General features: G+C 49.3%; 3 protein-coding genes across 10 annotated transcripts in view; 2 read left to right on the top strand and 1 right to left on the bottom strand.

Moving 5' to 3' along the window:
- Positions 1-1,103: 1,103 nt before the first annotated feature.
- Positions 1,104-11,868, top strand: MAP6D1 (MAP6 domain containing 1). Of its 3 annotated transcripts, none has more exons than XR_006609171.1 (4): positions 1,104-2,662; positions 7,438-7,555; positions 8,144-9,334; positions 11,645-11,868. XR_006609171.1 is itself a non-coding variant. In XM_045088674.1 (3 exons), exons 1-3 carry the CDS (start codon positions 2,286-2,288, stop codon positions 8,222-8,224), a joined length of 576 nt encoding a protein of 191 aa, XP_044944609.1. In that variant the 5' UTR covers positions 1,104-2,285; the 3' UTR covers positions 8,225-9,909. The 3 variants fall into 3 exon arrangements, 1 of the variants encoding a protein (XP_044944609.1); XR_006609170.1 differs by lacking the exon at positions 11,645-11,868 and having other exon boundaries at positions 8,144-8,275; positions 9,133-9,909; XM_045088674.1 differs by lacking the exon at positions 11,645-11,868 and having other exon boundaries at positions 8,144-9,909.
- A 198-nt stretch (positions 11,869-12,066) lies between these two features.
- The window catches only part of YEATS2 (YEATS domain containing 2), a 119,963-nt gene continuing 107,447 nt past the window's right edge, over positions 12,067-24,582 (bottom strand). For 4 of the 6 annotated variants that reach the window (XM_004745098.3, XM_004745100.3, XM_004745099.3 and 1 more), the window contains 6 exons: positions 23,415-23,494; positions 22,541-22,742; positions 20,679-20,905; positions 19,281-19,355; positions 15,170-15,243; positions 12,067-13,796 (listed from right to left, as the gene is read on the bottom strand). In XM_004745098.3, the coding sequence (XP_004745155.2) occupies positions 13,688-13,796; positions 15,170-15,243; positions 19,281-19,355; positions 20,679-20,905; positions 22,541-22,742; positions 23,415-23,494 (767 nt within the window). In that variant the 3' untranslated portion in view covers positions 12,067-13,687. Of the gene's footprint in view, positions 13,797-15,169; positions 15,244-19,280; positions 19,356-20,678; positions 20,906-21,437; positions 21,683-22,540; positions 22,743-23,414; positions 23,495-24,582 lie in introns of those variants that run through there. The other 2 variants (XR_006609168.1, XR_006609169.1) reach the window with 2 other exon arrangements.
- On the top strand, positions 16,014-18,745 carry LOC123394421 (polyadenylate-binding protein 1). The gene is made up of 2 exons (XM_045088673.1): positions 16,014-16,390; positions 16,504-18,745. Exon 2 carries the CDS (start codon positions 16,540-16,542, stop codon positions 18,448-18,450), a length of 1,911 nt encoding a protein of 636 aa, XP_044944608.1. The 5' UTR covers positions 16,014-16,390; positions 16,504-16,539; the 3' UTR covers positions 18,451-18,745.

Raw genomic sequence — 24,582 nt, 5'->3', positions numbered from 1 at the left:
ATCACTTCTCTGTCCAGAACACCCCTCCGTGCTAGTGCCTTTCAATAGGCAAATGCCATTCTCTCTGTGAGAGGCCTTGTGAAGGGTCAGAGCCCAGCCCTGGAAGCATGAGCCTTACAGTTGAGAGCTTTGGCAGTTGTTTCTACTCTTTGCCTACTAGGGTGTTTTCTCACTGTGGCTTCTCTGCTGACACCTGAGCACCCAAACTCCATGTTCTGTCTGGCTCATGTGCCTCTTGGGCTGTGCCTCCTGAACTGGCCTGTTAGGTGTGGTATCCCCAGGAAAGCAGCTATATCGTCTCACTCTTCCTCCCCTGGCTTCAGTTATCTTCATGAGGATGTCTTCTGAGCTCTGGGCCTGTGGACTATTTCTGTCCTTAGTACATGCATCTACTGTATACCAGATATGGTTTCAGGTGCTGGGATCCCACTCTCAAGTATCTCAAATATCTCAAGTGTCACTCCTGGCTTAAGGAGTGATCTCACCAATTGGAAGCCAGAAACTTGGGAGCCATTCTAGATTTCTTCCCCTCCCATGTCTAGAATCCAATACCCCTTCCATTCCCAGTGCCTGTGCCTTGGTTCAGTCCCTCATCTCTAACCTGGACTGTTGAGACTGTTCTCCAGCTGGTCTCTAAAATTTCCTTGTGTGTCTTCATATGGCCACAAAATGCTGAAAATACTTCAGTCACTCCCTGTTGTCTTCCATGAAAAACTTGTGGCTCCCGAGGCTCTCTGATCCAGCCTCTGATGGCTTTGGCTGAACCTCCCAATCCTCTATCCTGCATTTCTACCCTGAACCAACTACCCTCCCTCATTACAGGTGGCGGGACCAGCTGCCCTCCCCCACTTGCTTTATCCAGTTCTCTTGTTACCTACTACACTGAACCTCTGGGGTCCCCCAGCATTATTCCAGGCACATAGTAAGTGCTCTTTGTTGCTTAATGAATGATGAAGAAATAAAAAGAAGAGCTATCACTTTTTTTTTTTCTTTTTTCCTGCAGGATGGAGTATTGTATTCTCCAATGTCCCAAGTGGCTATCCCAGGGCCCTGGAGTATGGAGGTCACAGAAAGCTTGTCCAACCCAGCGAGAGCAGGTGTGTAACTTCCCAGTGACTTCCCAGTGTGCTCCTCTCCTGCTGCCTCCTGGGCCATGGCTGGGCCATGGCCTGGCCACCGCAGCTGTCCGTCAATTTACTATGATTGGAAGCTGAGAGGGGGTGGTTTGGGGGAGGAATCTGTGTCCTGACTGGTCAGGGCTCCACTGCAGTTTTCTGTTCTAAGATGCAGACTGGAGATGGTCCAAGTATGTGCTGGAGATGGAGCTCTGGCTAATTAATGCTGTTTCAGTCGTGTGATTAGTCAATGGTCTGCAGTACACATTGAGAGCATGTGTCAGATACTCAGGAAGTCTTTTGAGTGTGCCCAGGGAGATGTTTCTGATGCCCTGTCGTGCATTAAACAGATTGACCTCTAACCTGGAGGATTACCCAAACTTTGCAATAAAAAAAAGAGTGCATGCACAGGAGGGAAGGGAATGTTTACAGCACAATGGCCAGAGACCGCAGCTTTATAATGCCAAGTCTTCTGTTGCCATGATTTAAAATGAGGGATTTTAGAACTCAGGGAAAGGTCAGTTGAGGGCTAATGCCAGTTCTCAATGAAAACTGGATTGGCTGTTAGAAATTTAGCGTCGTAAAGGCAAATAGTGACTCACTGGCTGATTTCAAGCACGTGTCCTCTGAAAGCATGCCCCCCCCCCGCCCCTGCCCCGTCTGCCCTGTGATCCCCGCATCGCTGCACCTCCGCCCTGTGCACCCTCCCGCGAGTCCCCATGGAGCAGCCTAGCACAAATGCTGCAGCCCTGGTTGCTCTGCGAGCCCTAACAGCCCGGCAGCGGCGGTCTGCGCCCATGCGGGTCCAGGACCATGGGCGACCGCGTTGTTGCCCCCCGGCTCTCGCTCTTGGGGAAACAGGTCCGATTTATAAAACAGTATTAAAGGAACTTTGGATTAAAAGGTGAAACCTTCCAGCTGGACACTAGTGAATGCCTGCAGGCGTTTTGGTGTGCCCACCCCCCCACCCCCGCCTCTGCGCCCACGGGTCCGTGCTCCTCGGCGGCACACACCCAGGCCCCACCGGGCCCTCCTCTCTCCACGGCCGGCCTCCCCCAGGGCAGGGGGCGGTGCTGCGGCGGCGCGGGGAGGGCCGCGGGGGCGGGGACGCCGGGCGGGGGTGGTGCGGCCGGGAGCGCGGGGAGCCGAGCGGCGGGCACCGGGGCTGGCATGGCGTGGCCCTGCATCAGCCGCTTATGCTGCCTGGCGCGGCGCTGGAACCAGCTGGACCGCTCCGACGTGGCAGTGCCGCTCACCCTGCACAGCTACTCGGACCTCGAGAGCGAGGAGCCTGGTGCAGGCGGCGCCGCTTCCCGCAGGGGCCCGTCTCCTGCAGGCACCCGGGACCCCGGCCGGGACGTGCCGCTCACTCAGTACCAGCGGGACTTCGGCGTGTGGACGGCCCCCACGGGGCCCAGGGATGCTCCGCAGGGGCGTGGGTCGGGTGTGGGCGGCCGCAGGAACAAGCCCCCCACGGCCCCTGGCCGTGGTGTCTACGTGCTCCCCATCGGCGACGCGGACTCGGCTGTGGTGACCACGTCGTACAGGTATGGGGCTTCGAGCAGGGGGGGTGCATCGAGTCCGGACGCCTTGGTAGGAGGAAACGGAGGCTGTGAACCATGAGGACCACCTTGGTGGGGAGGGAGGAGGCACCTGGAGCCCCCATCCCACACCACTTGGAGAGCTGTAGGCGACCTCGGAGGTCATCTCCTTTGGTCCCAGGTCCTAGTGCACTTCGAGGTATCGCCTTCGCTGCTCTCTAACAGCTCCCCCACCCCCATGCCAGTGAATGAGCGAGCATCTCTGCTGATAGGGAGCTCACTACCTTGCTCACACCTCACTCCTCCCTCCTCTCCCTCACCCCTATCAGAAAGCCCTGCCGTCAACTGAGTTAAAATCTGCTTTAACTTCCACCAAGTGGATCTCGCCATAGGCAGGGTATGTGCGGGTCAGCTGCCTGAGCTCCCTCTGCCCGGTGCCCTCTGTGAGGCTGGTGATGACCAGACAGGGCTCCCAGTAGGTGGCCCCCTAGGGAATCTCGCTGAGTGACTGAGATCTATGGGGCCACCCTGCCCCCACTTTAGCTCTGCCCCTGGACAACTCATGGCATTCTTCTTTGTCTTATTACAAAACTTGTAGTAGAAAACCGGGAAATTACAACAAATTCCTTTAACCCCACCCAAACTGGTAGTACTTTCTAATCCTTAAGCTTTGAGTTCATACCCATTTGTAATTCTTCTATGTTTAGATACTGTACACATTTTCAATTTTGGATTTCTTCATGTTACTAGATATTTTTTTACAACAGGAATTTTAGTAGACATGCAGTGTTTTATCCAGAGGATTTACATTTGTCCATATATTGATATATATATATATATTCCAATTATTAATCTGTCCTCATTGAATATTTAGAATGTTTCTAATTTGAGACCATTAAAAACACTTCTTTTGATCCAGTACTTCATTTCCAGTTTTCCTTGCAAGTATCCTTGAATGTGGGGTGGGAACTAAGGAATCTAAGGTATGTTGCAACAGTGTACTGCAGAAGATGGAAACAGTCCCCTGTGCTCCTGATGCAGCTGGCTAATTATGACTCCACCGTAGGATGGGCTACTGGGGAGCCTAGGATGTAGTGAAAGCGGAAGGTCTGGAAGATCTTGGATGGGTGTATGTCAAAAAGCCAAAATGCAGAACAGTGTGTCTGCTGTTTGTGTTTTTAAAAAGGGTATGATATTCGCGTGTCAGCTCAAGTAGGTTATCTCTGGGTGGATGTGTGGAAACACAGGAACCTTTGGGGAGAGGTGGGAGGGCCAGGGAGGAAGGGATACTGCCAGGGGCAGAACAGCACTGACTGACTGACTTCTCACCCTTTCAAGAACTGTTTGTTTGTTTTTTTTTTTTTAACATGTACATGTGTTACCTTTAAAAAAACATTTTTTCAGAGAAAAAAAATTGTTGTGATGAGCATCCTTATAGCTAAACGTCTTTGCTCCTTTCAGTTTCTTTAGAAATTCCGACCTGTGGAATTGAAGGAGCAAAAAGGTATGAACTTCCCCTCGGTTTTATTATTTAAAAAATCAACTGTATTAAGGTGGGATTTCCACAGAGTAATTATTTAAGACATGTAGAAGGTTCCATCTCCCCAGGGTTTCCTTCATGGGCATGCAGTTTTTCAGGAACCTAATGGGGAAAGGTAGTTGTGGGATGGGTCTTGTGCTCACCGATGCCCACTCACGCTGACTGCTGAAATGTACAGGGGAACACCAGGGCAGGGCAACACTGAGCCCAGCTCAGGCCCTTGCTAGGCTGCAGAGGGTTCAGACCGCTGTGTGCTTGCAGTGAGCCAGCTGGAGGGGCCCGAAGGGCCTGGGTGTGCAGCACCTTCAGAAGACTGCTGTTCCAGGCCAGGAGCTGGAGAAGGGGCAGAGCCTGCAGGGAGCCAGCTTCAGCTCAGGAAAGAAAGAGCTTTCTAATAATTCCAATAGACTGATGCTGAGCTCCTCCTCACTGGTAATGTTCGAGCGAAGGCGGGGCTTTTAGAAGTGGCCCCTCACTTGTGTTGAGCAGATGGTGGGTTTGAACATCTTGCTGGGTCCTCCCAGCTCCAGTGATACTAAAGGTACAAGTTGTTACTCTCTGCTTACCAAGTGCCAGAAACCAGGCTCAGGACTTCCCATAGATTATCTCCCTAAGATCTCACCCCTGAGATGCTGCCGTCTCTGCATCCCTTTGTTTCTTGAGCTGGGTCCTGCAGTGGTGGAAAGCTACTGCACAGAGTTGGGACTCACCAAAGCTCTTGTTTTCTGGGGTATAACTTGGTGGGTCATGTGGCCTCTCTGACGCTTTCCTCTTCTGTAAAACAGATAGCCAGAGCTTGACTCCTGGGGTCCCCATACCCACAAATCGGGCCTAGATCCAGGACCACTGCTGAACTTGGCTCCCCCAACAGGGTGCCAGCTGACCTCTGGGACCCCTCACCTCCCAGCTCTAGGATTTGATGTGGCAAACCATTCTGACTCCTTGTAAGACCCATGTAATCTGAGTGAACTGTTTGAAGAAATTCACAAAGAAAAGGAACAGATCAGGGAACCCGAGGGTACTGGAGTCCTCATGGTCACTCGCCAGCCCCTGCTCCTCTTAAGAAAACTCACTGGCCTCACTTGTTTGGCCAGAGGGGCGCTGTGGATCTTGCTCTTGCAGCCAGCCCTGGTCTCTCCCCTCTGGGATTCCCTAGGTGCCATTTAGCGCCTTTGGCCCAGGATCTAGTTCCACTGGCTCTGGAAGCCCTCCTTCCTCAGTCCTCTACCTCTTTCTTTGCTGGGTGGGGCACAGGACAGACCACTGAAGTGCCGGGCACCAAGGTTCATTATAGCCTCCTGCACGGAGATCAGTAGCCCTTTTCATGAGGAAGCTCATGAGGAGGCTCAGAGAAAAGGCATTTGAAGACTTGAGAACCTAGGGTGCTCGGCATTGCCACTGGTGGCCCCTGGCTCTTAGTGGGACTGCAGCCTTCAGGGTTCAGCTGAGGCCCAGACCAGATGGATGCTTGGTCAGGGGAGGCACCTGGCGTATGTGGCTTGTCTTGTGGTTTTATTATCCTCTTCACCAGAGCCATAAATCTGCTCTCCTCTCCCTGGCCATCAAAGGGTCCTGCTGTTTCTAGGTCTGAGTTTCCATCTCTGTCCCCGCTGAGGTCTTCCCTCACTGGTCTCCGGCACCAGCCCCGCCCAGGAGCAGCCAGGGGACATTGCTCTAGCTCCTGGCTCTGATCCATTTCTGTGCTGGGACCTCTGCAGCCACCCTGGGGTGACAGGCTTGGGCTGCCAGGCCCAAGGCTTAGCTCAGTTTGGGGACAGAAGGGCGCGTCCAGGGGAAGACCTGCTTCCCCAGGAGAAACGGAATGGCAGATGGCTCGGGCAGCTGGTCTTTGGAACCTTGCAGCTTCCGAAGCAAAAGTGAGCTGATAGGGCCCAGGCCCAGCTCGCCTCCTGGCACCTCTGAGCGCTGACCACGGACAGACACAGCTGCTCCCTACCCCAGCGGCCAGCCTAGTGGTGCCCAGCTGTGCTGCTGCCAAGGGCAAAGGCAGCATTGTTGACTTCTGGGCCTGAAACCCAGCCAGGGCTGTGGGTGGGAGGAGATAAGAATGGATCCCGCCCGCATGTGGGTGCTGCCCCTGGCCAGCTGGACACTTTTCTACAGAACACTGTCTTGGCCAGGTGCTCCTATGGACACGGCAGGTCTCTGCCTTCGGAGTCACTGTCTAGCACAGGAATTGAGAGAATTTAAAATAGGTCTTAGTGCAAAGGAACCAAGGAATTAAATCTTTGTCAAAAAATGTACTCTGAGCGGCGGCTGAGTGACTCAGTTAAGTGTCTGACTCTTGATTTCAGTTCAGGTCATGATCTGGGGGTCATGAGATTGAGCCCTGCCCAGCAGGGAGTTTGGCTGGGAGTCTGCTTTATATTCCCTCTCCCTCTGCCCCCTCCCCCTCTAAAAAAATAAATACGTGAACTAAAAAAAAAAAATGTACTCCAAGAACATGAAGCTGGTTTGTGCCAGCCTTGTCACATCTATCTATGGAGTCAGCCACCCCCAGGTCCTCCCCTTCTGCATCCAGGCAGGAGCGCCTGTGCGCACGGTGTCCTGCAGAAGCCAGACCAGCTTGTCGTTGTTCGAGATAGTCACTACAATCTGTTGTGTTTTATAGGAGTTAATAAGACCACTTATTAAAAAGTAAACCTAGGGGCACCTGGGTGGCTCAGTGGGTTAAGCCGCTGCCTTCGGCTCAGGTCATGATCTCAGGGTCCTGGGATCGAGTCCCGCATCAGGTTCCCTGCTCAGCAGGGAGCCTGCTTCCCTCTCTCTCTCTCTGCCTGCCTCTCTGTCTACTGTGATCTCTGTCAAATAAATAAATAAAATCTTTAAAAAAAAAAATACCTAATACTGAACTTATTTTTCCTTCTGTTATAACCAGGTACAGAAGACCTTTGCTGTGCTGGGCACTATCTGGGCCAGCACCTCCCTCCTGCGGATGTAAAGGCCACTAGTGGCCTGGCTGGAGGTGACCAACCTGCACTGGTTCTGGGTGTCTCAGGCCCCTTAGAGTTGCCTGGAGACTAAAGAGGGAGTACTGAAGCAAGGGCTGGGACTTGGTTTCCAATACCCAGCACATCCCAGGTGTTCACATCTGGATCCAATTTAGCAGTGGAGAATGGCCAGGACATTCCAAGCAGCACAGGACAATGGCAGCAGCCCCTGAAGAGTCGGGAGGGCTGACTGATCCTGAGCCAGGTGGTAACCATGTCCTCTATTCCAGACAGGAGTTCCAGGCCTGGACCGGAGTGAAGCCACCAAGATCCACAAAGGCAAGACCCACCACAGTTATCACAACCCACAGCTCCAGATGGGACAGCAGCCCCGGGGGTGGCTTCCAGGTCAGCCTGAAATGGGTGTGGCAGGGCAAAGGGCTGGGCTCCCAGCTGCAGAGGGAACAGAGGCCCCCTTTCCAGGTTAGGGACTAGGAATCGGATTTTGATGATGCAAAATGGCATTAGGGCCAAGGACAGTAGTGTCTGAGCACCCAGTCATCCTTCAGCAGAGAGCCACAGTGGTCCTTTCTGCTGGCCAAGGTGGGGCATCTCCCTAGAGCAACTTTCTGGCGAGCAGGGTGTCCCTTTCCCTCCTAAATCCCAACCTACCCTTGACCGCTGAGCAGTAACAGTGAGCCTTCCGTGTCCTTTGCATTTGTGTTAGAAGATGGAAGGGAGGTTGGGACTGTTCAGCTTCCTGATGGCACCCAAAGGAGGCTTCAGGGAGCAGAACAAAAGGTCCAGGTGCCATATTGGACCTAATGCAGTGACCTGCCCCGTGCATGTTTCCCACACAGACCCTTTAGGTCAGCAGTCTCAACTCTTGGGATAACAAGAGGCAGAGATTTTCTTCCTGGAGCTGGGATGGGAGGTGGTGGGGAAGGAAAGTGGAGGGAAAGGCACACTGATATGGGGCCACATTTCATTTTTCAGGCCCCTGAGGGGAAGAAGAAGTTCACCCCTAACCCATCAGCCATCTTTCAGGCTTCAGCTCCCCGGATCCTCAATGTGTAACTGGCCACACTGGCGCCAAGATGGGGCTGTCTTCGGCCACTCAGGGACTGGGTGAGATCCTGGGATGGCCCCTCTGCTGTGTGGGGCAAGGCCCCTATTTCTTACTGTGGGCACCACTCCTCCCCGGCTGCCACCGGGCTGTGGGGCCTGGCACGGATGGACATGGTAGCACCCAACTCAGCTTTGGGCCTCAGTCATCCTCTTTTTCCTTGAGAAGTGTACAGAAGGCTTCAGATCTTTTAATTGCCTCTTTTGGCCTTCCTTCAGTTTTTAAATCTGAAGAACTTAAGGATCAATTCTGTTGTAAACAGAATTGGTCTGTGCGGGCTGAGGAACACAGACATAACAGGTGCTTGAAAGAACCAGTCTACTTATAGTTGTTTTCCCAGGCTGCATGAGAACTTTGTGACCTATGGTAACCCAAGGGGACTGTCCTTGGAGATGCCTACAAATGGCTACACATTCAGGTTGAAGAGATCTTGGGTTATTACCTGCATGTGACTCACCATGATGCTGAGTAACTAGAATGTCAATTCCCAAAGGAACAGAGTATCAATCACAGGGTTTCAATTTCAGAGACATAATTTAGGTCCCAGATGACCCTTGTGTTTTTTCTTTTTTTTAAAGATTTTATTTATTTATTTGACAGAGATCACAAGTAGACAGAGAGGCAGGCAGAGAGAGGTAAGCAGGCTCCCTGCGATGCGGGGCTCGATCCCAGGACCCTGAGATCATGACCTGAGCCGAAGGCAGTGGCTTAACCCACTGAGCCACCCAGGTGCCCTGACCCTTATGTTTTAACAAAAAGCTTCTTCTGAGGAGTGCTTGAAGTGCTTAATGAATGTCCTTGACCTTGTAGGTTTCTGAGCCCCACATTTTATTACTAATTCCAGTTTTTTCCCTTACAGTTGACGACTAGAAGGAACACCATACATACTGGCAAAGAACTGGGAGCATTTTTGGGGACGAACTGGCATTAGCCTCATTCTCTGAAAGACTTTAACATGTTATCTACACCTAGATGACTCCCACCCTGCTCTCTCACTTACAGTTGGGGGAGCTCACTGTGAGGAGGCAGCTGTCGGCTTTGGAAAGCTGCCTCCTTTGCCGGTAAGTCCCAGCCCACGTTGCCACGCAGAGCGAGCCTGGCCCAGTTTTCACATCCGGCGGTCAAACATTCGAAGGCATTTCTGTCCGCTCTTGGAGATTAGAGGCACAGGCTAAGGACAGTTCTTGTTAAGGAAACTCCAGGATTTCCCTGTGGGTCTTCTTCCCTCTCCAGCCCCCAAGCACTGTGTCTGGTGAGCATTTAGTTAAGCCATAGCCGCGGACCTCCTGTTTCCCAGCCCCTCGGACGACTTGGAGCGGGGCTGGTCCCTCAGAGGGAGGGCTGGCTCTGGCTGGCACAGCCTTCCTCTTAAGTGCAGCAAAGGAAATGCTCTGAATCATTCTAAAGGCAGAACCAAAACCATATGCTTACACAAAGGGTTCTATTATTTCTGACTTCATTGGTTTGCATGTTAGACGTTTCTAAGAGAAAAGAGACTGCCTGCTGCTGTGCATTCTGTGGGAAATGAACAGATTAACCGTACAATCTCAGATTTTACTAAAATGCAAAAATGTACTGTTACAATTTCTTGTTAGCTTATTTCTTTAATTATAAACCTGGAGCGCCTTCTCATGTCTTTATCATCCTCTCGGACTTTGGTGAATCGTGGCTATGACTGGTTGCCCCTTGAAGGCTGACAAATTCCAAGGTCTCTCCGTTTGGACTGCCATCCACAGTGGTGTCTTACACGGTATTCACAGGACACACCAACCTCCCCTCTTTCATGTGCACCACCCTCTGCACCCCTGAAGCTAGGGTGAAAAGGTCCTCTTTAAGCTAGTCTTGGGCTAACTCCTGACTTCTCTACTCACTGTGAGCAGCTTCCATTTCCTTATCTGCAGAGTAAGGAGAACACCCCTACCTTGCTGGTAGGAGTTTCTGTTTATAGGCAGTGTGCTTATTAGTATAGTGAATGGCCAGCAAAGTACAAACATGACAATTGTGCAGATATGACAATTGTCCTTTCCTGCCCAGGCCCCCCTCCTTCTCAGGGAGCTGGCTCTATTCTCACTTGCAGGTTTGGCCCATCTGAAGCCACTGACAGAGTCTTTCTCCCTAGACCCTGCTTGTGTCCCCCTTCTCTCCCTGAGAGCCTGCAGACCAGACCGAAAGGCTGTACCTCAGCTGGATCCCACAGGCCTGCCTTTCCTGGCAGCCTTGGCACCAAAGCAGCGGGAGGACCCCTGCCTCACATGGCCTGCCTCTGAAGGCAGACTGCATGCCCCGGAACCTTTTTGGAATGCACCAGAACAGACAACTTTTCACCAAACCCCAAACTCGATAATCCTCTTTATTAGGCTTCATTATTAGAAGACTCAGGTTCTGAAGAAGGAACTTCCACCCACTCTAGGTCTTAGTAAGGCCTAACCTCCCATTAGGCTTTCCAAAGCAACTGGGACAGTAGTCTCGGGCGTGTGGTAATGACCACATACACACATATATAAAAGAGGAAAATGCAACGAATACTAATGGTGATTATCTTTGGGAAGGGGAATTATGGGTAACTAAATTTTTTACACCTTACTATATTTGCTAAAGTTTCTATATAATAAGCATTTTGTATTAATTCTGTAAAGAGTAATGTTTTTAAAAATAAAAAGTTCAATCTGTCAGCTAATTTCAGCCAGAAGCAAGCATTCAGTATCAGTGATTCCATAACCAGTGTTAGCACTGCCAGCCACTGCCAGAACTTGCCCTGAGGATGCACTGTGACACCCAAGTGGAGTGGTGCCTCTGAAGTCCTCCCCCACAGCCGCTGAGACCAAGGTCCCGCCTTGTGCTCCATGGTGCTTCAAAACTCAGAAAAACCCAGTACAAATGAGGATACTTTCATACCTGTACTAACACCAGGATTTTCAGCCAAACTCCTAAAAAGGAGCTTTTGAAAAAACCTTCACCCTACAGCCCCACCTGGGCAGACGGGGGAATGTCCCCTTTAGTGGGGTCAGGTTTGCCAGCGCTGTTCACACAGGCTTCTGTCAGGAAGAGCGAGTCCCCAGCTGAGGAACTGCCTGGGACATGAATCTCTGTCCTGAGGCTCCAGTCAAACCTTGGCTGAGATCAACCTTCAGGAAAGGAGCCTAAGCAACACCCCTATTCTCCTTACCCTGGACATTTCGATTCCCTAAAGGCTGAGGTGAAGTCTGGTCCCAGGAAAGCTATGGATCTGGAATCCCAATGCCTCTGCCCTGCAGAACTTCCTGCCTTTGAAGAACCAAAGCTTTCAAAGCCCTTAGTTTTGTTAAGGGTGGATGTAAAAAGTGGTCATTTCTGAAATGTTTCTGCATTTTTGGTTTTTTATTTTTTTTTAGCCATTCTGCTAGCAGATGGTCACAGCAGGACTGTGTCCCCGGATTAACTTCTTCCAGACCTCAGCAGAGACCAGTTCCAGCTTTCCAGACAGACCAGTGTGCTTCTTCCTTAGACAACAGGAACGGTTTCCCTCCTTGCCTTGGCTTTGAGGAGGTGCCGAGGTCCATTAGGTAGTTTTCCTTTGCCCCAAGCTGTCAGAAATCCTTAACTTCTGGGTCAGTGTGCATCTTCTAAATTTTTTTTCCAGACTTTTATGTAACTGTAATCCTTTATCTTGTATAGCTGCAAATTCTTGGAAAGAAGTGGCAGGATTAATGTAAACACAAATACCTATACCTCTGCCCGATCCCAGCTCCTTCAGACCTCATGGAAGAACCACCTACCAAAGTGTAGTGCTTCGAACTCAGAAAAACCCAACACAAATACTAAAAGATTTATTGTAGATTTTGTTACACAATTATGTTACATGTTATGATACAAATACATCTGAAACATTAACACATATGGGAACTTTTAAATGATTTAATATTCTTTTGCAAAAAGATAATTACTTCAGGCTTTCATACCTGTAATAAATCGATCTGTTCTCATTGGGATCAAATCCTCCATCCTGTAGAACTGTCACAGTTCGCTGCTGAATAAATTTATCCACCTGTCCACTGGCCTTGCTTACAGAGGTTAATGTATAGAGTATCTGAGCCTTTATGCACTAAACTTTTTTACTGAGCCCGGGCATGCCTGATGCCTTATTGAACAGGTTTCCTTGTGCACCTGCAATCCTCGGAGGCTGAATAGAGAAGGGCAGATCTCTTGGTCACTTCCCTGCCTTCTGTTCCTGACCCAAACGTCTACACAACTCATGGAAACTTCAGTTATGTTGTTCACTGGGTAAGTTTGATTCACAAACTTCAAATTTCCTTTGAGCAGATTGCTCACAGAATTCTCTCCTTTCCTTCGACACAGACTATGTTAGGACAAAGTATCTGTAATGCAACTGAGTATCACACAGGCCCTGTGGACCCTCCTCCTCCTGTTCACTTCTCCTGCCAAGAGGGCTCTGCATCTGGGCACAATCTATTCTCACTGCTTCTGAGCACTGACATTCCTATCTCGTGGCTTCAGCAGTCATTTCTCTCTCTTTAAGGCACTCACAGTGTTTCCTTGAAACGCTTTTCTTTGGAAAAGCCAAGTGGAAAAGAACAGGGCACTAAGTCCACTGACAGGACTCACCATCCCAGCAGGCCTGGCCCAGGGGCTGCTCCCCACTGGTCCCTCACCATGGGGTGACCTGCATACCCCGTGAATGCTGTGGAACCAGCTCTGCCTGACACACACAAAGCTGATCCAGGTCGGCCAGGTGCCTGGGATTTGCGGGTGTTCTCTATTACTGACCTATGGAGAGCTGCTTGGTTATAGTCGGACCTTTCCCGGACGGACGTTTGCTGGGATCTGCCTACCCCTTGACGGTGCTGACCTTGGCTGCAGTAATGTCCCTGTGCTCCATGGAAACACTTCTGCACAGCGTGTGGGCTCCCAGGTTCTGCTGACTTATGCAAGGCGTTACTGCCCTCTAAAGCTGATGGGGTCCCCCACGCCACAGCCACCGGATGAGGGCAGAAGCCCCGCCTGGCTCCAGAGGTTACCAGGGTAACTGCAGGAGCTGCCTGTAGCCCCAGAATAGGTGGACCACCAGTGTGGCCCAAGGTACCCCTTGACACCCAGAGAAGGACCTGCTGCACGTGGCCTGGCCCAGCTTGGAGACTCTGTCCCAAAGCTTTTCTAGAGAGCGAGCAAATGCAAGCTGACAGCACACATCCCCTCACAGCTTCATTCTAGACTCAGAAACTTCTGTCCTAAAGGGATCTGATCTGGGACCGAATACTCTGGTGTTACAGTGATTTAAGTGGAGGCAATGGTTTGGTAGCCATAATATTTCGAGGCACACAGACAATCACCTCCTTCCCCAAAGAGAAGAGTCGTCGCAGTTCGAAGCTTCGGATACATCTGCAAATCCTGCTTTTCTAAGGGCATCTTCATTCCATTCACTGGTCTTCATTCAATATCCCCATGTGTTTATTTGTGAGAAAGTCCAGAAAAGGAATGTTACAAATGGCCTGGTGAATGTTACTCACTGTAATTTCTTTGGGAATCCTGTCCAAAAACAAAGCATGTTAGGTGCAATTTTCTAAAGTATTTAATAATTTAATCAATTTATCAAAAGGGCTTCCACCCATCCCCACCCTCCCAGAAGGGAGACAGAGCTGAGGCACGATTTAGGGCCTTCTGGCACGGGCGAGGCCAGGTCCATGTTCTTGCTCGCTCTCCTTTCCCATTGATTTCTTTAGTTTTAGTAAAGACTGGCCTGCCCTCTTCACAGCCAGCCCAATCTGGGGCTCAAATCAGACTTCCCAGTCCCAGGCATTGGTTGAACAATGAAGAAAAAAGCCTCTGAGGATTGAGAAAAGAGGAAGGAAGGAAAGGACAGCAAAACAGCACAATGATTTCGCCGTTCTGTCTGAGCCCACTGAGCTGACTCAAAGGGCTGCTGAACTGCGGGACCATGGTTCTGTCTGTCGGGGGGCAGGGGATACAGAGCCGAGCCAGGCCAGGGGGATAAATGTTCCTGTCAACAGCGTCCCAGCCACCCTAGCTCCACAACTGGGATGACGGAGGCGAGCAGAGCCACAGAAAGCACTCAGCCCACACTCTTGGGCTTCACACACGACAAAGAACATTCCCAAACTCCTGTTTCTCCTTCCTTCTTTCTTAAAGAGGTCTTCTGCACTGCCCCATGTATTCTGATCCTGTGAAGTCTGACCTAATAGTCCTCTGATGTAGGCCTCTTTATGTCCTCCGATGCTTTTGATACAGTTTTACAAATTTAGGACAGGCTTGAAGGATACTGGAATAAAATACTTGTTTCCCTGGAAAGGAATGCCAGGATGTGGAAAAACAAAAGGGCTGTCTGCCATGCTCTAGGGCCTAGGAAAAAGGCAAAACTCCGTGTCCCGACCAATGATGATAAGGGGGCAGCAAAGCAGTGGTGAGCGGGTGAGCGTTAGGGCAATGAGGCCCACCGTGTAAGTGCTGGGAAAGCCAGGGAACGGGAACATTCAGAGCCTGGTTTCCTGACTTCTAAAAAGGGGCAGAATTCTCCCATGAAAAACAAATCAGGTAGCGTATATGATGTCTGACCCCCACATCTAACACATCACAGTCAATATTATCTTTTCTTTACAAAGAACTGGCATTTGTTTCACCCAGTAGTGGAAGACAGTCCTAATGAACAGTGTGTCTGAAGGAGTGACTAGGAAGATACAGACCTCTGGGTAAAGCTGAGCTTTCACAATCACAAGAGTCTCAAAATGACCAAGCAGACTCCTAAGTCTGTCTGGTTCTGAGAGCTTCCCAAACACGGACACCTCCATCTCCAACTGGATGAGGTAGAAAATCTCTTCATGGGCAACTAAACTGTCAGGAAGTATCTGTAACCCTAGTACCACTGAGGAAAGAGATCTCAGTACCTGTTGTGAGATGCTGTCCGGTATCCAACCGCCAAAGCCTGTCTCAGGATGTCATTCACCAGCTGCTCCGTGGCCTATGACAGAAGATAGGATTACCCTGCTGGTGAGGTGGGACACATATGACCTCATCCCGTATACAAAACTTTGCAAATAAATGTATCTAAGGATCAAAACTCCTTAAGGAAAAACTAAAGGTCCAAATAATAGACCACAAATATTAGGTTACAAAAATAAAGCCCAAGATTCTGAGAAATTATGAACAGGGGGGGGGCTCATTAATCAGACACTGTTTTTAAGGAAAACAGGTTGGGGGGGCACCAAGGTGGCTCAATTGGCTGGGCATCTGCTTTTGGCTCAGGTCATGAGCCCAGGAATCTAGGCTCAAGCCGGTCTTGGGCTCCCTGCTCAGCACTAAGTTGCTTGTCCCTCTGCCCCTCCCCCAGTCTGCTTGTACTCTCCCTTAAATACATAAAAGCTTAAAAAAAAATCTGGGTTATTTCTATTTTTTTAAAAAAGGAAAACCAGTGAGGGTTATTTGTGAGTTATCCCTGCTGGGAGAGGGGTCTGACCAGAAAAGTAGCCACAGGGCTACATCAGGATGGGTAAGGAAGCTGGTTTGTCATCCTCTTGCCCAGGGTTGGAACAATTGTGGCTGTTTCTCTGTTGTTGTGACATGTGGGGAAAACCCAAGGCTTTGCTTCTGTCACATCCTAAAGCAGCAAGAACACTCATCTCAGATTGCTTCAGAAGGCACTAAAAAGTATCATTCGAGTGACGTCAGCACAGAAACTTGTAGATGCTTTCACACTCAGAAGACCCACTATATAGTTCTTTTAAAAATCAGAAAACAGCCCTTCTCCCCGGCGGTTAGTGCTGAGAGTGCGGAGTGTGTGCTCCGGGCTCGGAACACACATTTATTATTAAAAAAATCCAAAAAAAATCTAAAAAAATCTTTTAAAAAACCCAAAAAAAATTTACAAAAAATCCGCGTCTCCCCCGCCGGAGACTTTTATTTTTTTTTCTTCCTCTTTTATAAAATAACCCGGTGAAGCAGCCGAGACCGACCCGCCCGCCCGCGGCCCCGCAGCAGCTCCAAGAAGGAACCAAGAGACCGAGGCCTTCCCGCTGCCCGGACCCGACACCGCCACCGCCACCCTTGCTTCCCAGCCGGCAGCCAGCAGCCAGCAGCCAGCGGCAGCCGATCGACCCCGTTCTGCGGCCGTTGAGTAGTTTTCGATTCCGGTTGATTTTTGTCCCTCTGCGCTTGCCCCCGCTCCCCTCCCCCCGGCTCCGGCCCCCGGCCCCAGCACTCACTCTCCTCCTCTCACGGAAAGGTCGCGGCCTGTGGCCCTGCGGGCAGCCGTGCCGAGATGAACCCCAGCGCCCCCAGCTACCCCATGGCCTCGCTCTACGTGGGGGACCTACACCCCGACGTGACCGAGGCGATGCTCTACGAGAAGTTCAGCCCGGCCGGGCCCATCCTCTCCATCCGGGTCTGCAGGGACATGATCACCCGCCGCTCCTTGGGCTACGCGTATGTGAACTTCCAGCAACCGGCGGACGCGGAGCGTGCTTTGGACACCATGAATTTTGATGTTATAAAGGGCAAGCCAGTACGCATCATGTGGTCTCAGCGTGATCCATCACTTCGCAAAAGTGGAGTGGGCAACATATTCATTAAAAATTTGGACAAATCCATTGATAATAAAGCACTGTATGATACATTTTCTGCTTTTGGTAACATCCTTTCATGTAAGGTGGTTTGTGATGAAAATGGCTCCAAAGGTTATGGATTTGTACATTTTGAGACACAGGAAGCAGCTGAAAGAGCTATTGAAAAAATGAATGGGATGCTACTAAATGATCGCAAAGTATTTGTTGGACGATTTAAGTCTCGTAAAGAACGAGAAGCAGAACTCGGAGCTAGGGCAAAAGAGTTCACCAATGTTTACATCAAGAATTTTGGAGAAGATATGGATGATGAGCGCCTTAAGGATCTCTTTGGCAAGTTTGGACCTGCCTTAAGTGTGAAAGTAATGACTGATGAAAGTGGAAAATCCAAAGGTTTTGGATTTGTAAGCTTCGAAAGGCATGAAGATGCACAGAAAGCTGTGGATGAGATGAATGGAAAGGAGCTCAATGGAAAACAAATATACGTTGGTCGAGCTCAGAAAAAAGTGGAACGGCAGACGGAACTTAAGCGCAAATTTGAACAGATGAAGCAAGATAGGATCACCAGATACCAGGGTGTTAACCTTTATGTGAAAAATCTTGATGATGGTATTGATGACGAACGTCTCCGGAAAGAGTTTTCTCCTTTTGGTACAATCACTAGTGCAAAGGTTATGATGGAGGGTGGTCGCAGCAAAGGGTTTGGTTTTGTATGTTTCTCCTCCCCAGAAGAAGCCACAAAAGCAGTTACAGAAATGAACGGTAGAATTGTGGCCACCAAGCCATTGTATGTAGCTTTAGCTCAGCGCAAAGAAGAGCGCCAGGCTCACCTCACTAACCAGTATATGCAGAGAATGGCAAGTGTAAGAGCTGTGCCCAATCCTGTAATCAACCCCTACCAGCCAGCACCTCCTTCAGGTTACTTCATGGCAGCTATCCCACAGACTCAGAACCGTGCTGCATACTATCCTCCTAGCCAAATTGCTCAACTAAGACCAAGTCCTCGCTGGACTGCTCAGGGTGCCAGACCTCATCCATTCCAAAATATGCCCGGTGCTATCCGCCCAGCCGCTCCTAGACCACCATTTAGTACTATGAGACCAGCTTCTTCACAGGTTCCGCGAGTCATGTCAACACAGCGTGTTGCTAACACATCAACACAGACAATGGGTCCACGTCCCGCAGCTGCCGCTGCCGCAGCTACTCCTGCTGTCCGCACCGTTCCGCAGTATAAGTACGCTGCAGGAGTCCGCAATCCTCAGCAACATCTTAATGCACAGCCACAAGTTACCATGCAGCAGCCTGCTGTTCATGTACAAGGTCAGGAGCCTTTGACTGCTTCCATGTTGGCATCTGCCCCTCCTCAAGAGCAAAAGCAAATGTTGGGTGAACGGCTCTTTCCTCTAATTCAAGCCATGCACCCTACTCTTGCTGGTAAAATCACTGGCATGTTGTTGGAGATCGATAATTCAGAACTTCTTCATATGCTTGAGTCTCCAGAGTCTCTCCGTTCTAAAGTTGATGAAGCTGTAGCTGTACTACAAGCCCACCAAGCTAAAGAGGCTGCCCAGAAAGCAGTTAACAGTGCCACTGGTGTTCCAACTGTTTAAAATTGATCAGGGACCACGAAAAGAAACTCGTGCTTCACCGAAGAAAAATATCTAAACATCGAAAAACTTAAACATTATGAAAAAAAACATTGCAAAATATAAAATAAATAAAAAAAGGAAAGGAAACTTTGAACCTTATGTACCGAGCAAATGCCAGGTCTAGCAAACATAATGCTAGTCCTAGATTACTTATTGATTTAAAAACAACAAAAAACCACAAAAAAATAGTAAAATATAAAAACAAATTAATGTTTTATAGACCCTGGGAAAAAGAGTTTTCAGCAAAGTACAAAAATTTAAAGCATTCCTTTCTTTAATTTTGTAATTCTTTACTGTGGAATAGCTCAGAATGTCACTTCTGTTTTAAATAACAGAATTGATAACTGAGCAAGGAAACGTAATTTGGATTATAAAATTCTTGCTTTAATAAAAATTCCTTAAACAGAAAAAAAAAAAAAAAAAATCAGAAAACAGGGGCGCCTGGGTGGCTCAGTGGGTTAAGCCTCTGCCTTCGGCTCAGGTCATGATCTCAGGGTTCTGGGATCAAGCCCCACATCGGGCTCTCTGCTCAGCAGGGAGCCTGCTTCCTCCCTCTCTGCCTACTCTGATCTCTGTCTGTCAAATAAATTAAAAAAATCTTAAAAAAAAAAAAATCAGAAAACATGAAGCCCGATTAAGATGAAAAATCCTAAAACTTACGATCTCTGTTCCATTTCTGCCCCATCCCTTACTCAGAACAGCCCCGGACCCAGGCTATCCTGCCCACTGGCACCTCAGTGCCCCAGCCCCGGGCGGCAGCTGCTCACAGCCCTGCTGCAGCCGGCACCCACCTTTAAAATCATGTCCTCCACCACCGATGCGTACACGTTCTTGTGAAGCGCCACAGGCTGCAGGGTGATCCCGATCTGGAAAAGCGGAAAAGCCGTTTGTTCCTATCTCCACACTGAAAACCACCTCTCTCCAAACAAGCACACTTCTCAGATATCCAAAGAGCTGGCTGGCTGAAAGAGTAACTCTACGAGCACTCTGGACAAAACTCCGCAGGAGTAACACAAAATGTAACACCTGGGAGAATACAAGGTCCTCTCTGTTTCTGAGTGGTTGTTAAACATGCTATTAGAGTCCTCCTTTTACCTCCAAATGAAGAACATGGCCAGGATTTGCCAGGAATCCTGATAGTGGAATCAACCCACTGGGAAGCTTAGAATCAGACTTCAGGGGCTGTTTGCAAAAGGTGATGAAGAGACAGCTGGCACCTGTGCTCACCCCATCTTGGATTTTCTTGTCTAAATGAAACAAACACCGCCTCCACTCAGGGTCCCAAGCAGCTGTACTGGGTACAAGTGGGCAGAGGCTGCCGCACTGCTGAGCTCTGCTAGAGGCCAACAGGGGATTCTCTCCTGTGCCACAGGGTAACATGTGCGCCCACCCATACCACAGGCAGGGCCCCTAGGAGCTTGAAAAATGTCAGAGAAGGCTTGGCCTCTCAAGTATTAGGACATGTGCCTCAGGAAGGAGTGGCGCTTCCACAGAGGCAAATACCAAAGACAAAAGTAAAAAACTATCTATCCCGGGCACCTGGGTGGCTCAGTGGGGTAAAGCTTCTGCCTTCAGCTCAGGTCCTTTTTTTTTTTTTTTAAAGATTTTGTTTTTCTTATTTATTTGACAGAGTGAGAGAGATTACAAGCACGCAGAGAGGCAGGCAAAGAGAGAGAGGGGGAAGGAGGCTTACTGTGGAGCAGAGAGCCTGATGTGGGGCTCGATCCCAGGACCCTGGGATCATGACCTGAGCCGAAAGCAGAGGCTTCAACCCACTGAGCCACCCAGGCACCCCTAGCTCAGGTCCTAATCCCAGGGTCCTGGGATCGAGCCCCACATCAGGCTCTCTGCTCGGTGGGGAGCCTGCTTCCCCTTCTCTCTCTGCCTACTAGTGATCTCTGTCAAATAAATGAATAAAATCTTAAAAAAAAAAAAAAAGGAAAAAAAGAAAAACTATATCCCTAGCTGCCTCTGCTTCAATTCCATGGCCAGTAAGCAACCTCTTCACGTGGAGTTCGTTTTCTTGCCCTGATGCGTGGCGGGGGGGTGGGGGATGCCCAGAGAGCACACCCCAAGTTCACCAGGCAGAAGAAATTCACACCTTTACTTCACCAGGCAAGTCTGGCATCCACGTACAAGACTGAAGGTCTGGCTCGTGACCAAGAAACAGCAGAGGCCACAACCCCTACCTTCTGGGTGATGTCACCAATAAATTCCGACCCCAGTGTTGGTGGTAGGTAGAACTTCATTTCTTCCTGCTTCTCTTCCTGTTCTTTTTTGATGCTGATCTTTACCGGCTCCGGGAGGCTGAGGATGTCCACCTCCTCTTCATTCTCTGGCTCTCTTTTCTGAAACTGCTGCAGGTCCTCCAGTTTCCGGCAGAGGTCGTCGGCAGAGGAGAAGGACGACAGGCACTCTAAATGAGAGGGGGTCAGTCTTAGGACCGCTGTGCTGGCCACAGGAAGGACCTACCATCTCTGTAAGACCAACAGTGCGAGCGAGACCCAGAGAAGAAGGGTCAGTATCAAGGGAGCTGACCTTCTTTCCAGTTCTTGAATATTGTGGATCTGTAACTGTGAGAACTAGGAATTTATGAGACAGACAAGCACAGAGACAGGTGACTCATGTTACCTATATAGGTGATGCGACTGCAATCTAAGACAAAACAGTATGTAATTTGGACTCACACCACCAAAATCTAGGCCATGCCCTGAAGCCCCAGATACTAACGACTAACCCATTTTCATATCGTTTAAGTCTGGAAAATCTTAAAGTACACAGCGAGGAAAATAAGTATCACCCAGCTGAGCGCCTCTCACTGCTCAGAGGCTAGTACGTTAACACAGAGTACACACTGAGCGTCGTCTTTAAGACGTTGATGTACACAACGTCTAACAGAGAGAACAAAGCCGGAGGGGACCTCAGAACCTTCCAGCGCATCCTCTCACCTTAGGGATGAGGAAGTGAGGTCCACACCAGGTACAAGATGGGCTTAGGATACCCAGGCAGGCTGGTGGTGATGGGGCATCCAGCTTCTAGCTTCTTCTGTTTCACTGACTGGCGCTTACAAATTCACCAGTCACTGTAACAGAACGCCTGTGTGTGTGACGTGCTGTGCTTCCCATCTGCTGCCAGTGAAGCACGGAGATGACCAACATGCTTTCTGTCCTCCGAAGAACTTACATACTTATTTCTGACAAACCAGTAAGGTTCTGGAATTAGTGTTGCTGGATTTCAGAGAAAGAAGAGGTCATCCTGCATTAGGGCTCTCAGGAAAGCTTCATGGAGGAAATGGAACTTGTGCTAAGTCTTAAGAACACCCGCCTCCTTCACACACACACTCCCTGTGCTCCAGGCTCTCTCAAACTGGGAGGTGGAGCTCCTGCTTTTCTAGAAAAGTATGGTTGGGAGGAGAAAACAACCCTTCTCATTCTTTAAGGTGAAACTCAAAAATATTCTCCCCACGTATCCTTTATGCCCTGCTCCCACCCCCACAGAGCACAACTGTTTGTTTACCATAAAACAATTCATCTCATCTGCAGTACTAATTAGTGGTTTCCATCTGTGTCTCCAGCACTGGGTATGTCCCAGCGAGGTCTGGAGATAAAGTAACACATAAGACAGCGCCTACATCTTCGAGGAGATAGGGTAGACCTGTCTATGGGGGTCAAAAGGTCACAAAGGAAGGAGAAGTCAGTTCCATCTGGAGGAAAGGAAGGGGATCAGCAAAGTCTTCAAAGAAGAAATGATGCTAAGGAGGGGGACCCTGGAACAAACAGTATGTGTCTGTCATATGCCACGGGCTGGAATATTCCTGGCTGAGGCCCAATGCTGGGGACACTCAGGCACAAATAGTTCTGTAGGGGCTGTACTGGGACCAGAGGGAGACAGAACACACAGCTAGAGGTGAGCCAAGGCCCCTGTTCTTCAAGTCCTCCAGGGCTGAAGCGGCGCAGCCCAAGAACCTTGGAAGCAGAAGAATTGAGCGCCTGTTCCATGAAACCACCTCTCAGGCTACTGACAGACCCAGGGAGCCCCACTGAAGGCATACCTGGCTCGCTGTCGATCTGGGTCAGCACGTCCTCAATAGAGTCGCCGTCGCTCCTCAAGGTCTCGGGATCGGGTGGAGTGTAGCCATGACAGCGACACCAGTGAGCAATGTGCTTGGTTTTAAGGGGAGTCAGGTGGTGAAATCTTGGATTCTTCTCCAGGATTTCTTGTAAGACTTTTCGCATGGTCATTGCTCTTTGCCACTTAAAAACAAATTTTTTTTTTAATCATGATCAATTTTAAACTTCACAGTGTGTTCAAATAAATCACTCAACTGTAAATGACCCTGCTAACTGAACTTGTTAGAATTTTTTTTTAAAATCTGATTGTATCTTAAAAAGTTTTAAAAAGCAGCCAAGGAACTTCTACCTGATGTTCATGAAATAACACTGAAATTCCTAGGTGTGGCCTAAAAAGTTTTCCATCTGGTCTCCACCTTTGGTCTCCAGCCTCCCTCTCCCCTCTGAACTTCTCCAAACCCATCACACTAACTTTCTCACAGCTTCCTAAGCATATGCTTTAGGCTGTGCCACTTTCTCCTAGAGCCCCACCACCGGGCACAGTAGCAGCCACATTTTAAGTACTCAACAAATACTTGGTTTCATTTTCATATAGTGAAAGAAAATCATAAAAGATGTTTAGAATTTTTATCAACGCAGAAACAAGTAGACCTATCAAAGGCTAGCAGCTACAAGTGTTTGAAGACTGAGATTTTAAATGGAGGAAAAAATTCTACCATTAAATATTTAACAAAATGCGCTGTAAATTTTATCACTCTTCTGTCAGATGAGGTTTATGGAAGCAGCCAGAATGCACGTATGTTCTGGTTACCGTCTCCCCAGGCTCTGGGAAGCCCGCAGAGCACCTGGGATTACCTCGGCAGCTCTCCTTTTCCCAATGTTCCAGCCATAATACTGCTCCACAGACTTCGCAGAAAAACAGCTGGCGTCTTCACCTAGAACGCACATATCCGGCACACTCTGAATAAACTTATGTTCCAGTCAAATCTTTTTCGCTAGAGGTATGTCCTGAAGTTTCTCTAGACCTGTTTACGGGACCTGTGTTCCATATCTTGCCAAGCTCTCCTGCAGCCTAACACAGAGGCCTTCTGCTTAAAAGGGAAGGCATCTTATTTATCCGTGTGTATGCAAACAACACATACACCTCGGGGAACACATACGGCCTCTGGGGAACCGGCTTCATGGCAAAAGCCTGCCTACCCCTCGGGCGCAGTGCACATGGTGTGCTCCAGCAGGAGCAGATATGAGATCCAGCCCTAACTCACTGAGTAGCGTCAGGCAACCCATGGCACCTCTCTGGGCCTCAGTTTTCCAACCTGTAAAATGACTGTTGGGAAAGAAGTTTTCTGACCTGCCTTCCAGCTCTAATATTCTCTTTGTATCTAAAATTTTAAAACACAGAGATTTAAAAAAATTTTCCTGTGGGCTAGGAAAATGTCCCTGAATGTGTACTTTGAACTACATCAGAATGACCCCCAGGCTTCAAGAACCAAGGGAAAAGAGGTAATTTCTTTGCTGTTAGAAAAAAAATAAGCAGGGCAGGCTGTACTTGGCCTATTGTTTTCATAATCCCATGAATGTAATATGATAATCTGGCTTCCTCCCTTGCCTGTAAACATCTGCAGTCATCTTGCTCGAGTGCACACACTTAAGTATCAACAGGCTACCTGCCCCCTAAAGGCAGCTGGTTGTCAGAACAACTGGGGCTGAGAAGCAAGTGTTTGTTTCAGTCTTGCTGACAAGGGGCAGTGACAGCAGACTTCATTGCCAGAAGTCCTGCATAATCATGCCTTCAACAAAGTGAGGTACAGTGGGTGACAGAAGATTAATGGCTCTGGAGTCAAACAGACCGAGGTTAGTATTCTTCCTCACCACCCACAGCTAGTGATCTTACGCAAGTTACTTAACCTCGCTTGTTTGTCCTCAGTTTTCTCATCTGTAAAAATGGGAGGTGATACCGACTATCCCACGAGAGACAGTAAAAGTACAGAGCCTGCAGAGTCTGGCACATTGTAGGCAAATG

Source organism: Mustela putorius, unplaced genomic scaffold (assembly GCF_011764305.1).
Source record: "Mustela putorius furo isolate JIRA1106 unplaced genomic scaffold, ASM1176430v1.1 tig00003834_pilon_pilon_pilon, whole genome shotgun sequence".
NCBI lineage: Eukaryota > Metazoa > Chordata > Mammalia > Carnivora > Mustelidae > Mustela > Mustela putorius.
This window is presented reverse-complemented; position numbering and strand designations above follow the sequence as displayed.

What these genes read in the sequence shown, in the direction of transcription:
- MAP6D1 (XM_045088674.1), top strand. Translation starts at nt 2,286, where the DNA reads ATGGCGTGGCCCTGCATCAGCCGCTTATGCTGCCTGGCGCGGCGCTGG. An exon ending in GTGGTGACCACGTCGTACAG is followed by an intron (nt 2,663 to 7,437) that starts GTATGGGGCTTC and finishes CCTCTATTCCAG; the next exon opens with ACAGGAGTTCCAGGCCTGGA. An exon ending in GCCCCGGGGGTGGCTTCCAG is followed by an intron (nt 7,556 to 8,143) that starts GTCAGCCTGAAA and finishes TTCATTTTTCAG; the next exon opens with GCCCCTGAGGGGAAGAAGAA.
- LOC123394421 (XM_045088673.1), top strand. Translation starts at nt 16,540, where the DNA reads ATGAACCCCAGCGCCCCCAGCTACCCCATGGCCTCGCTCTACGTGGGG.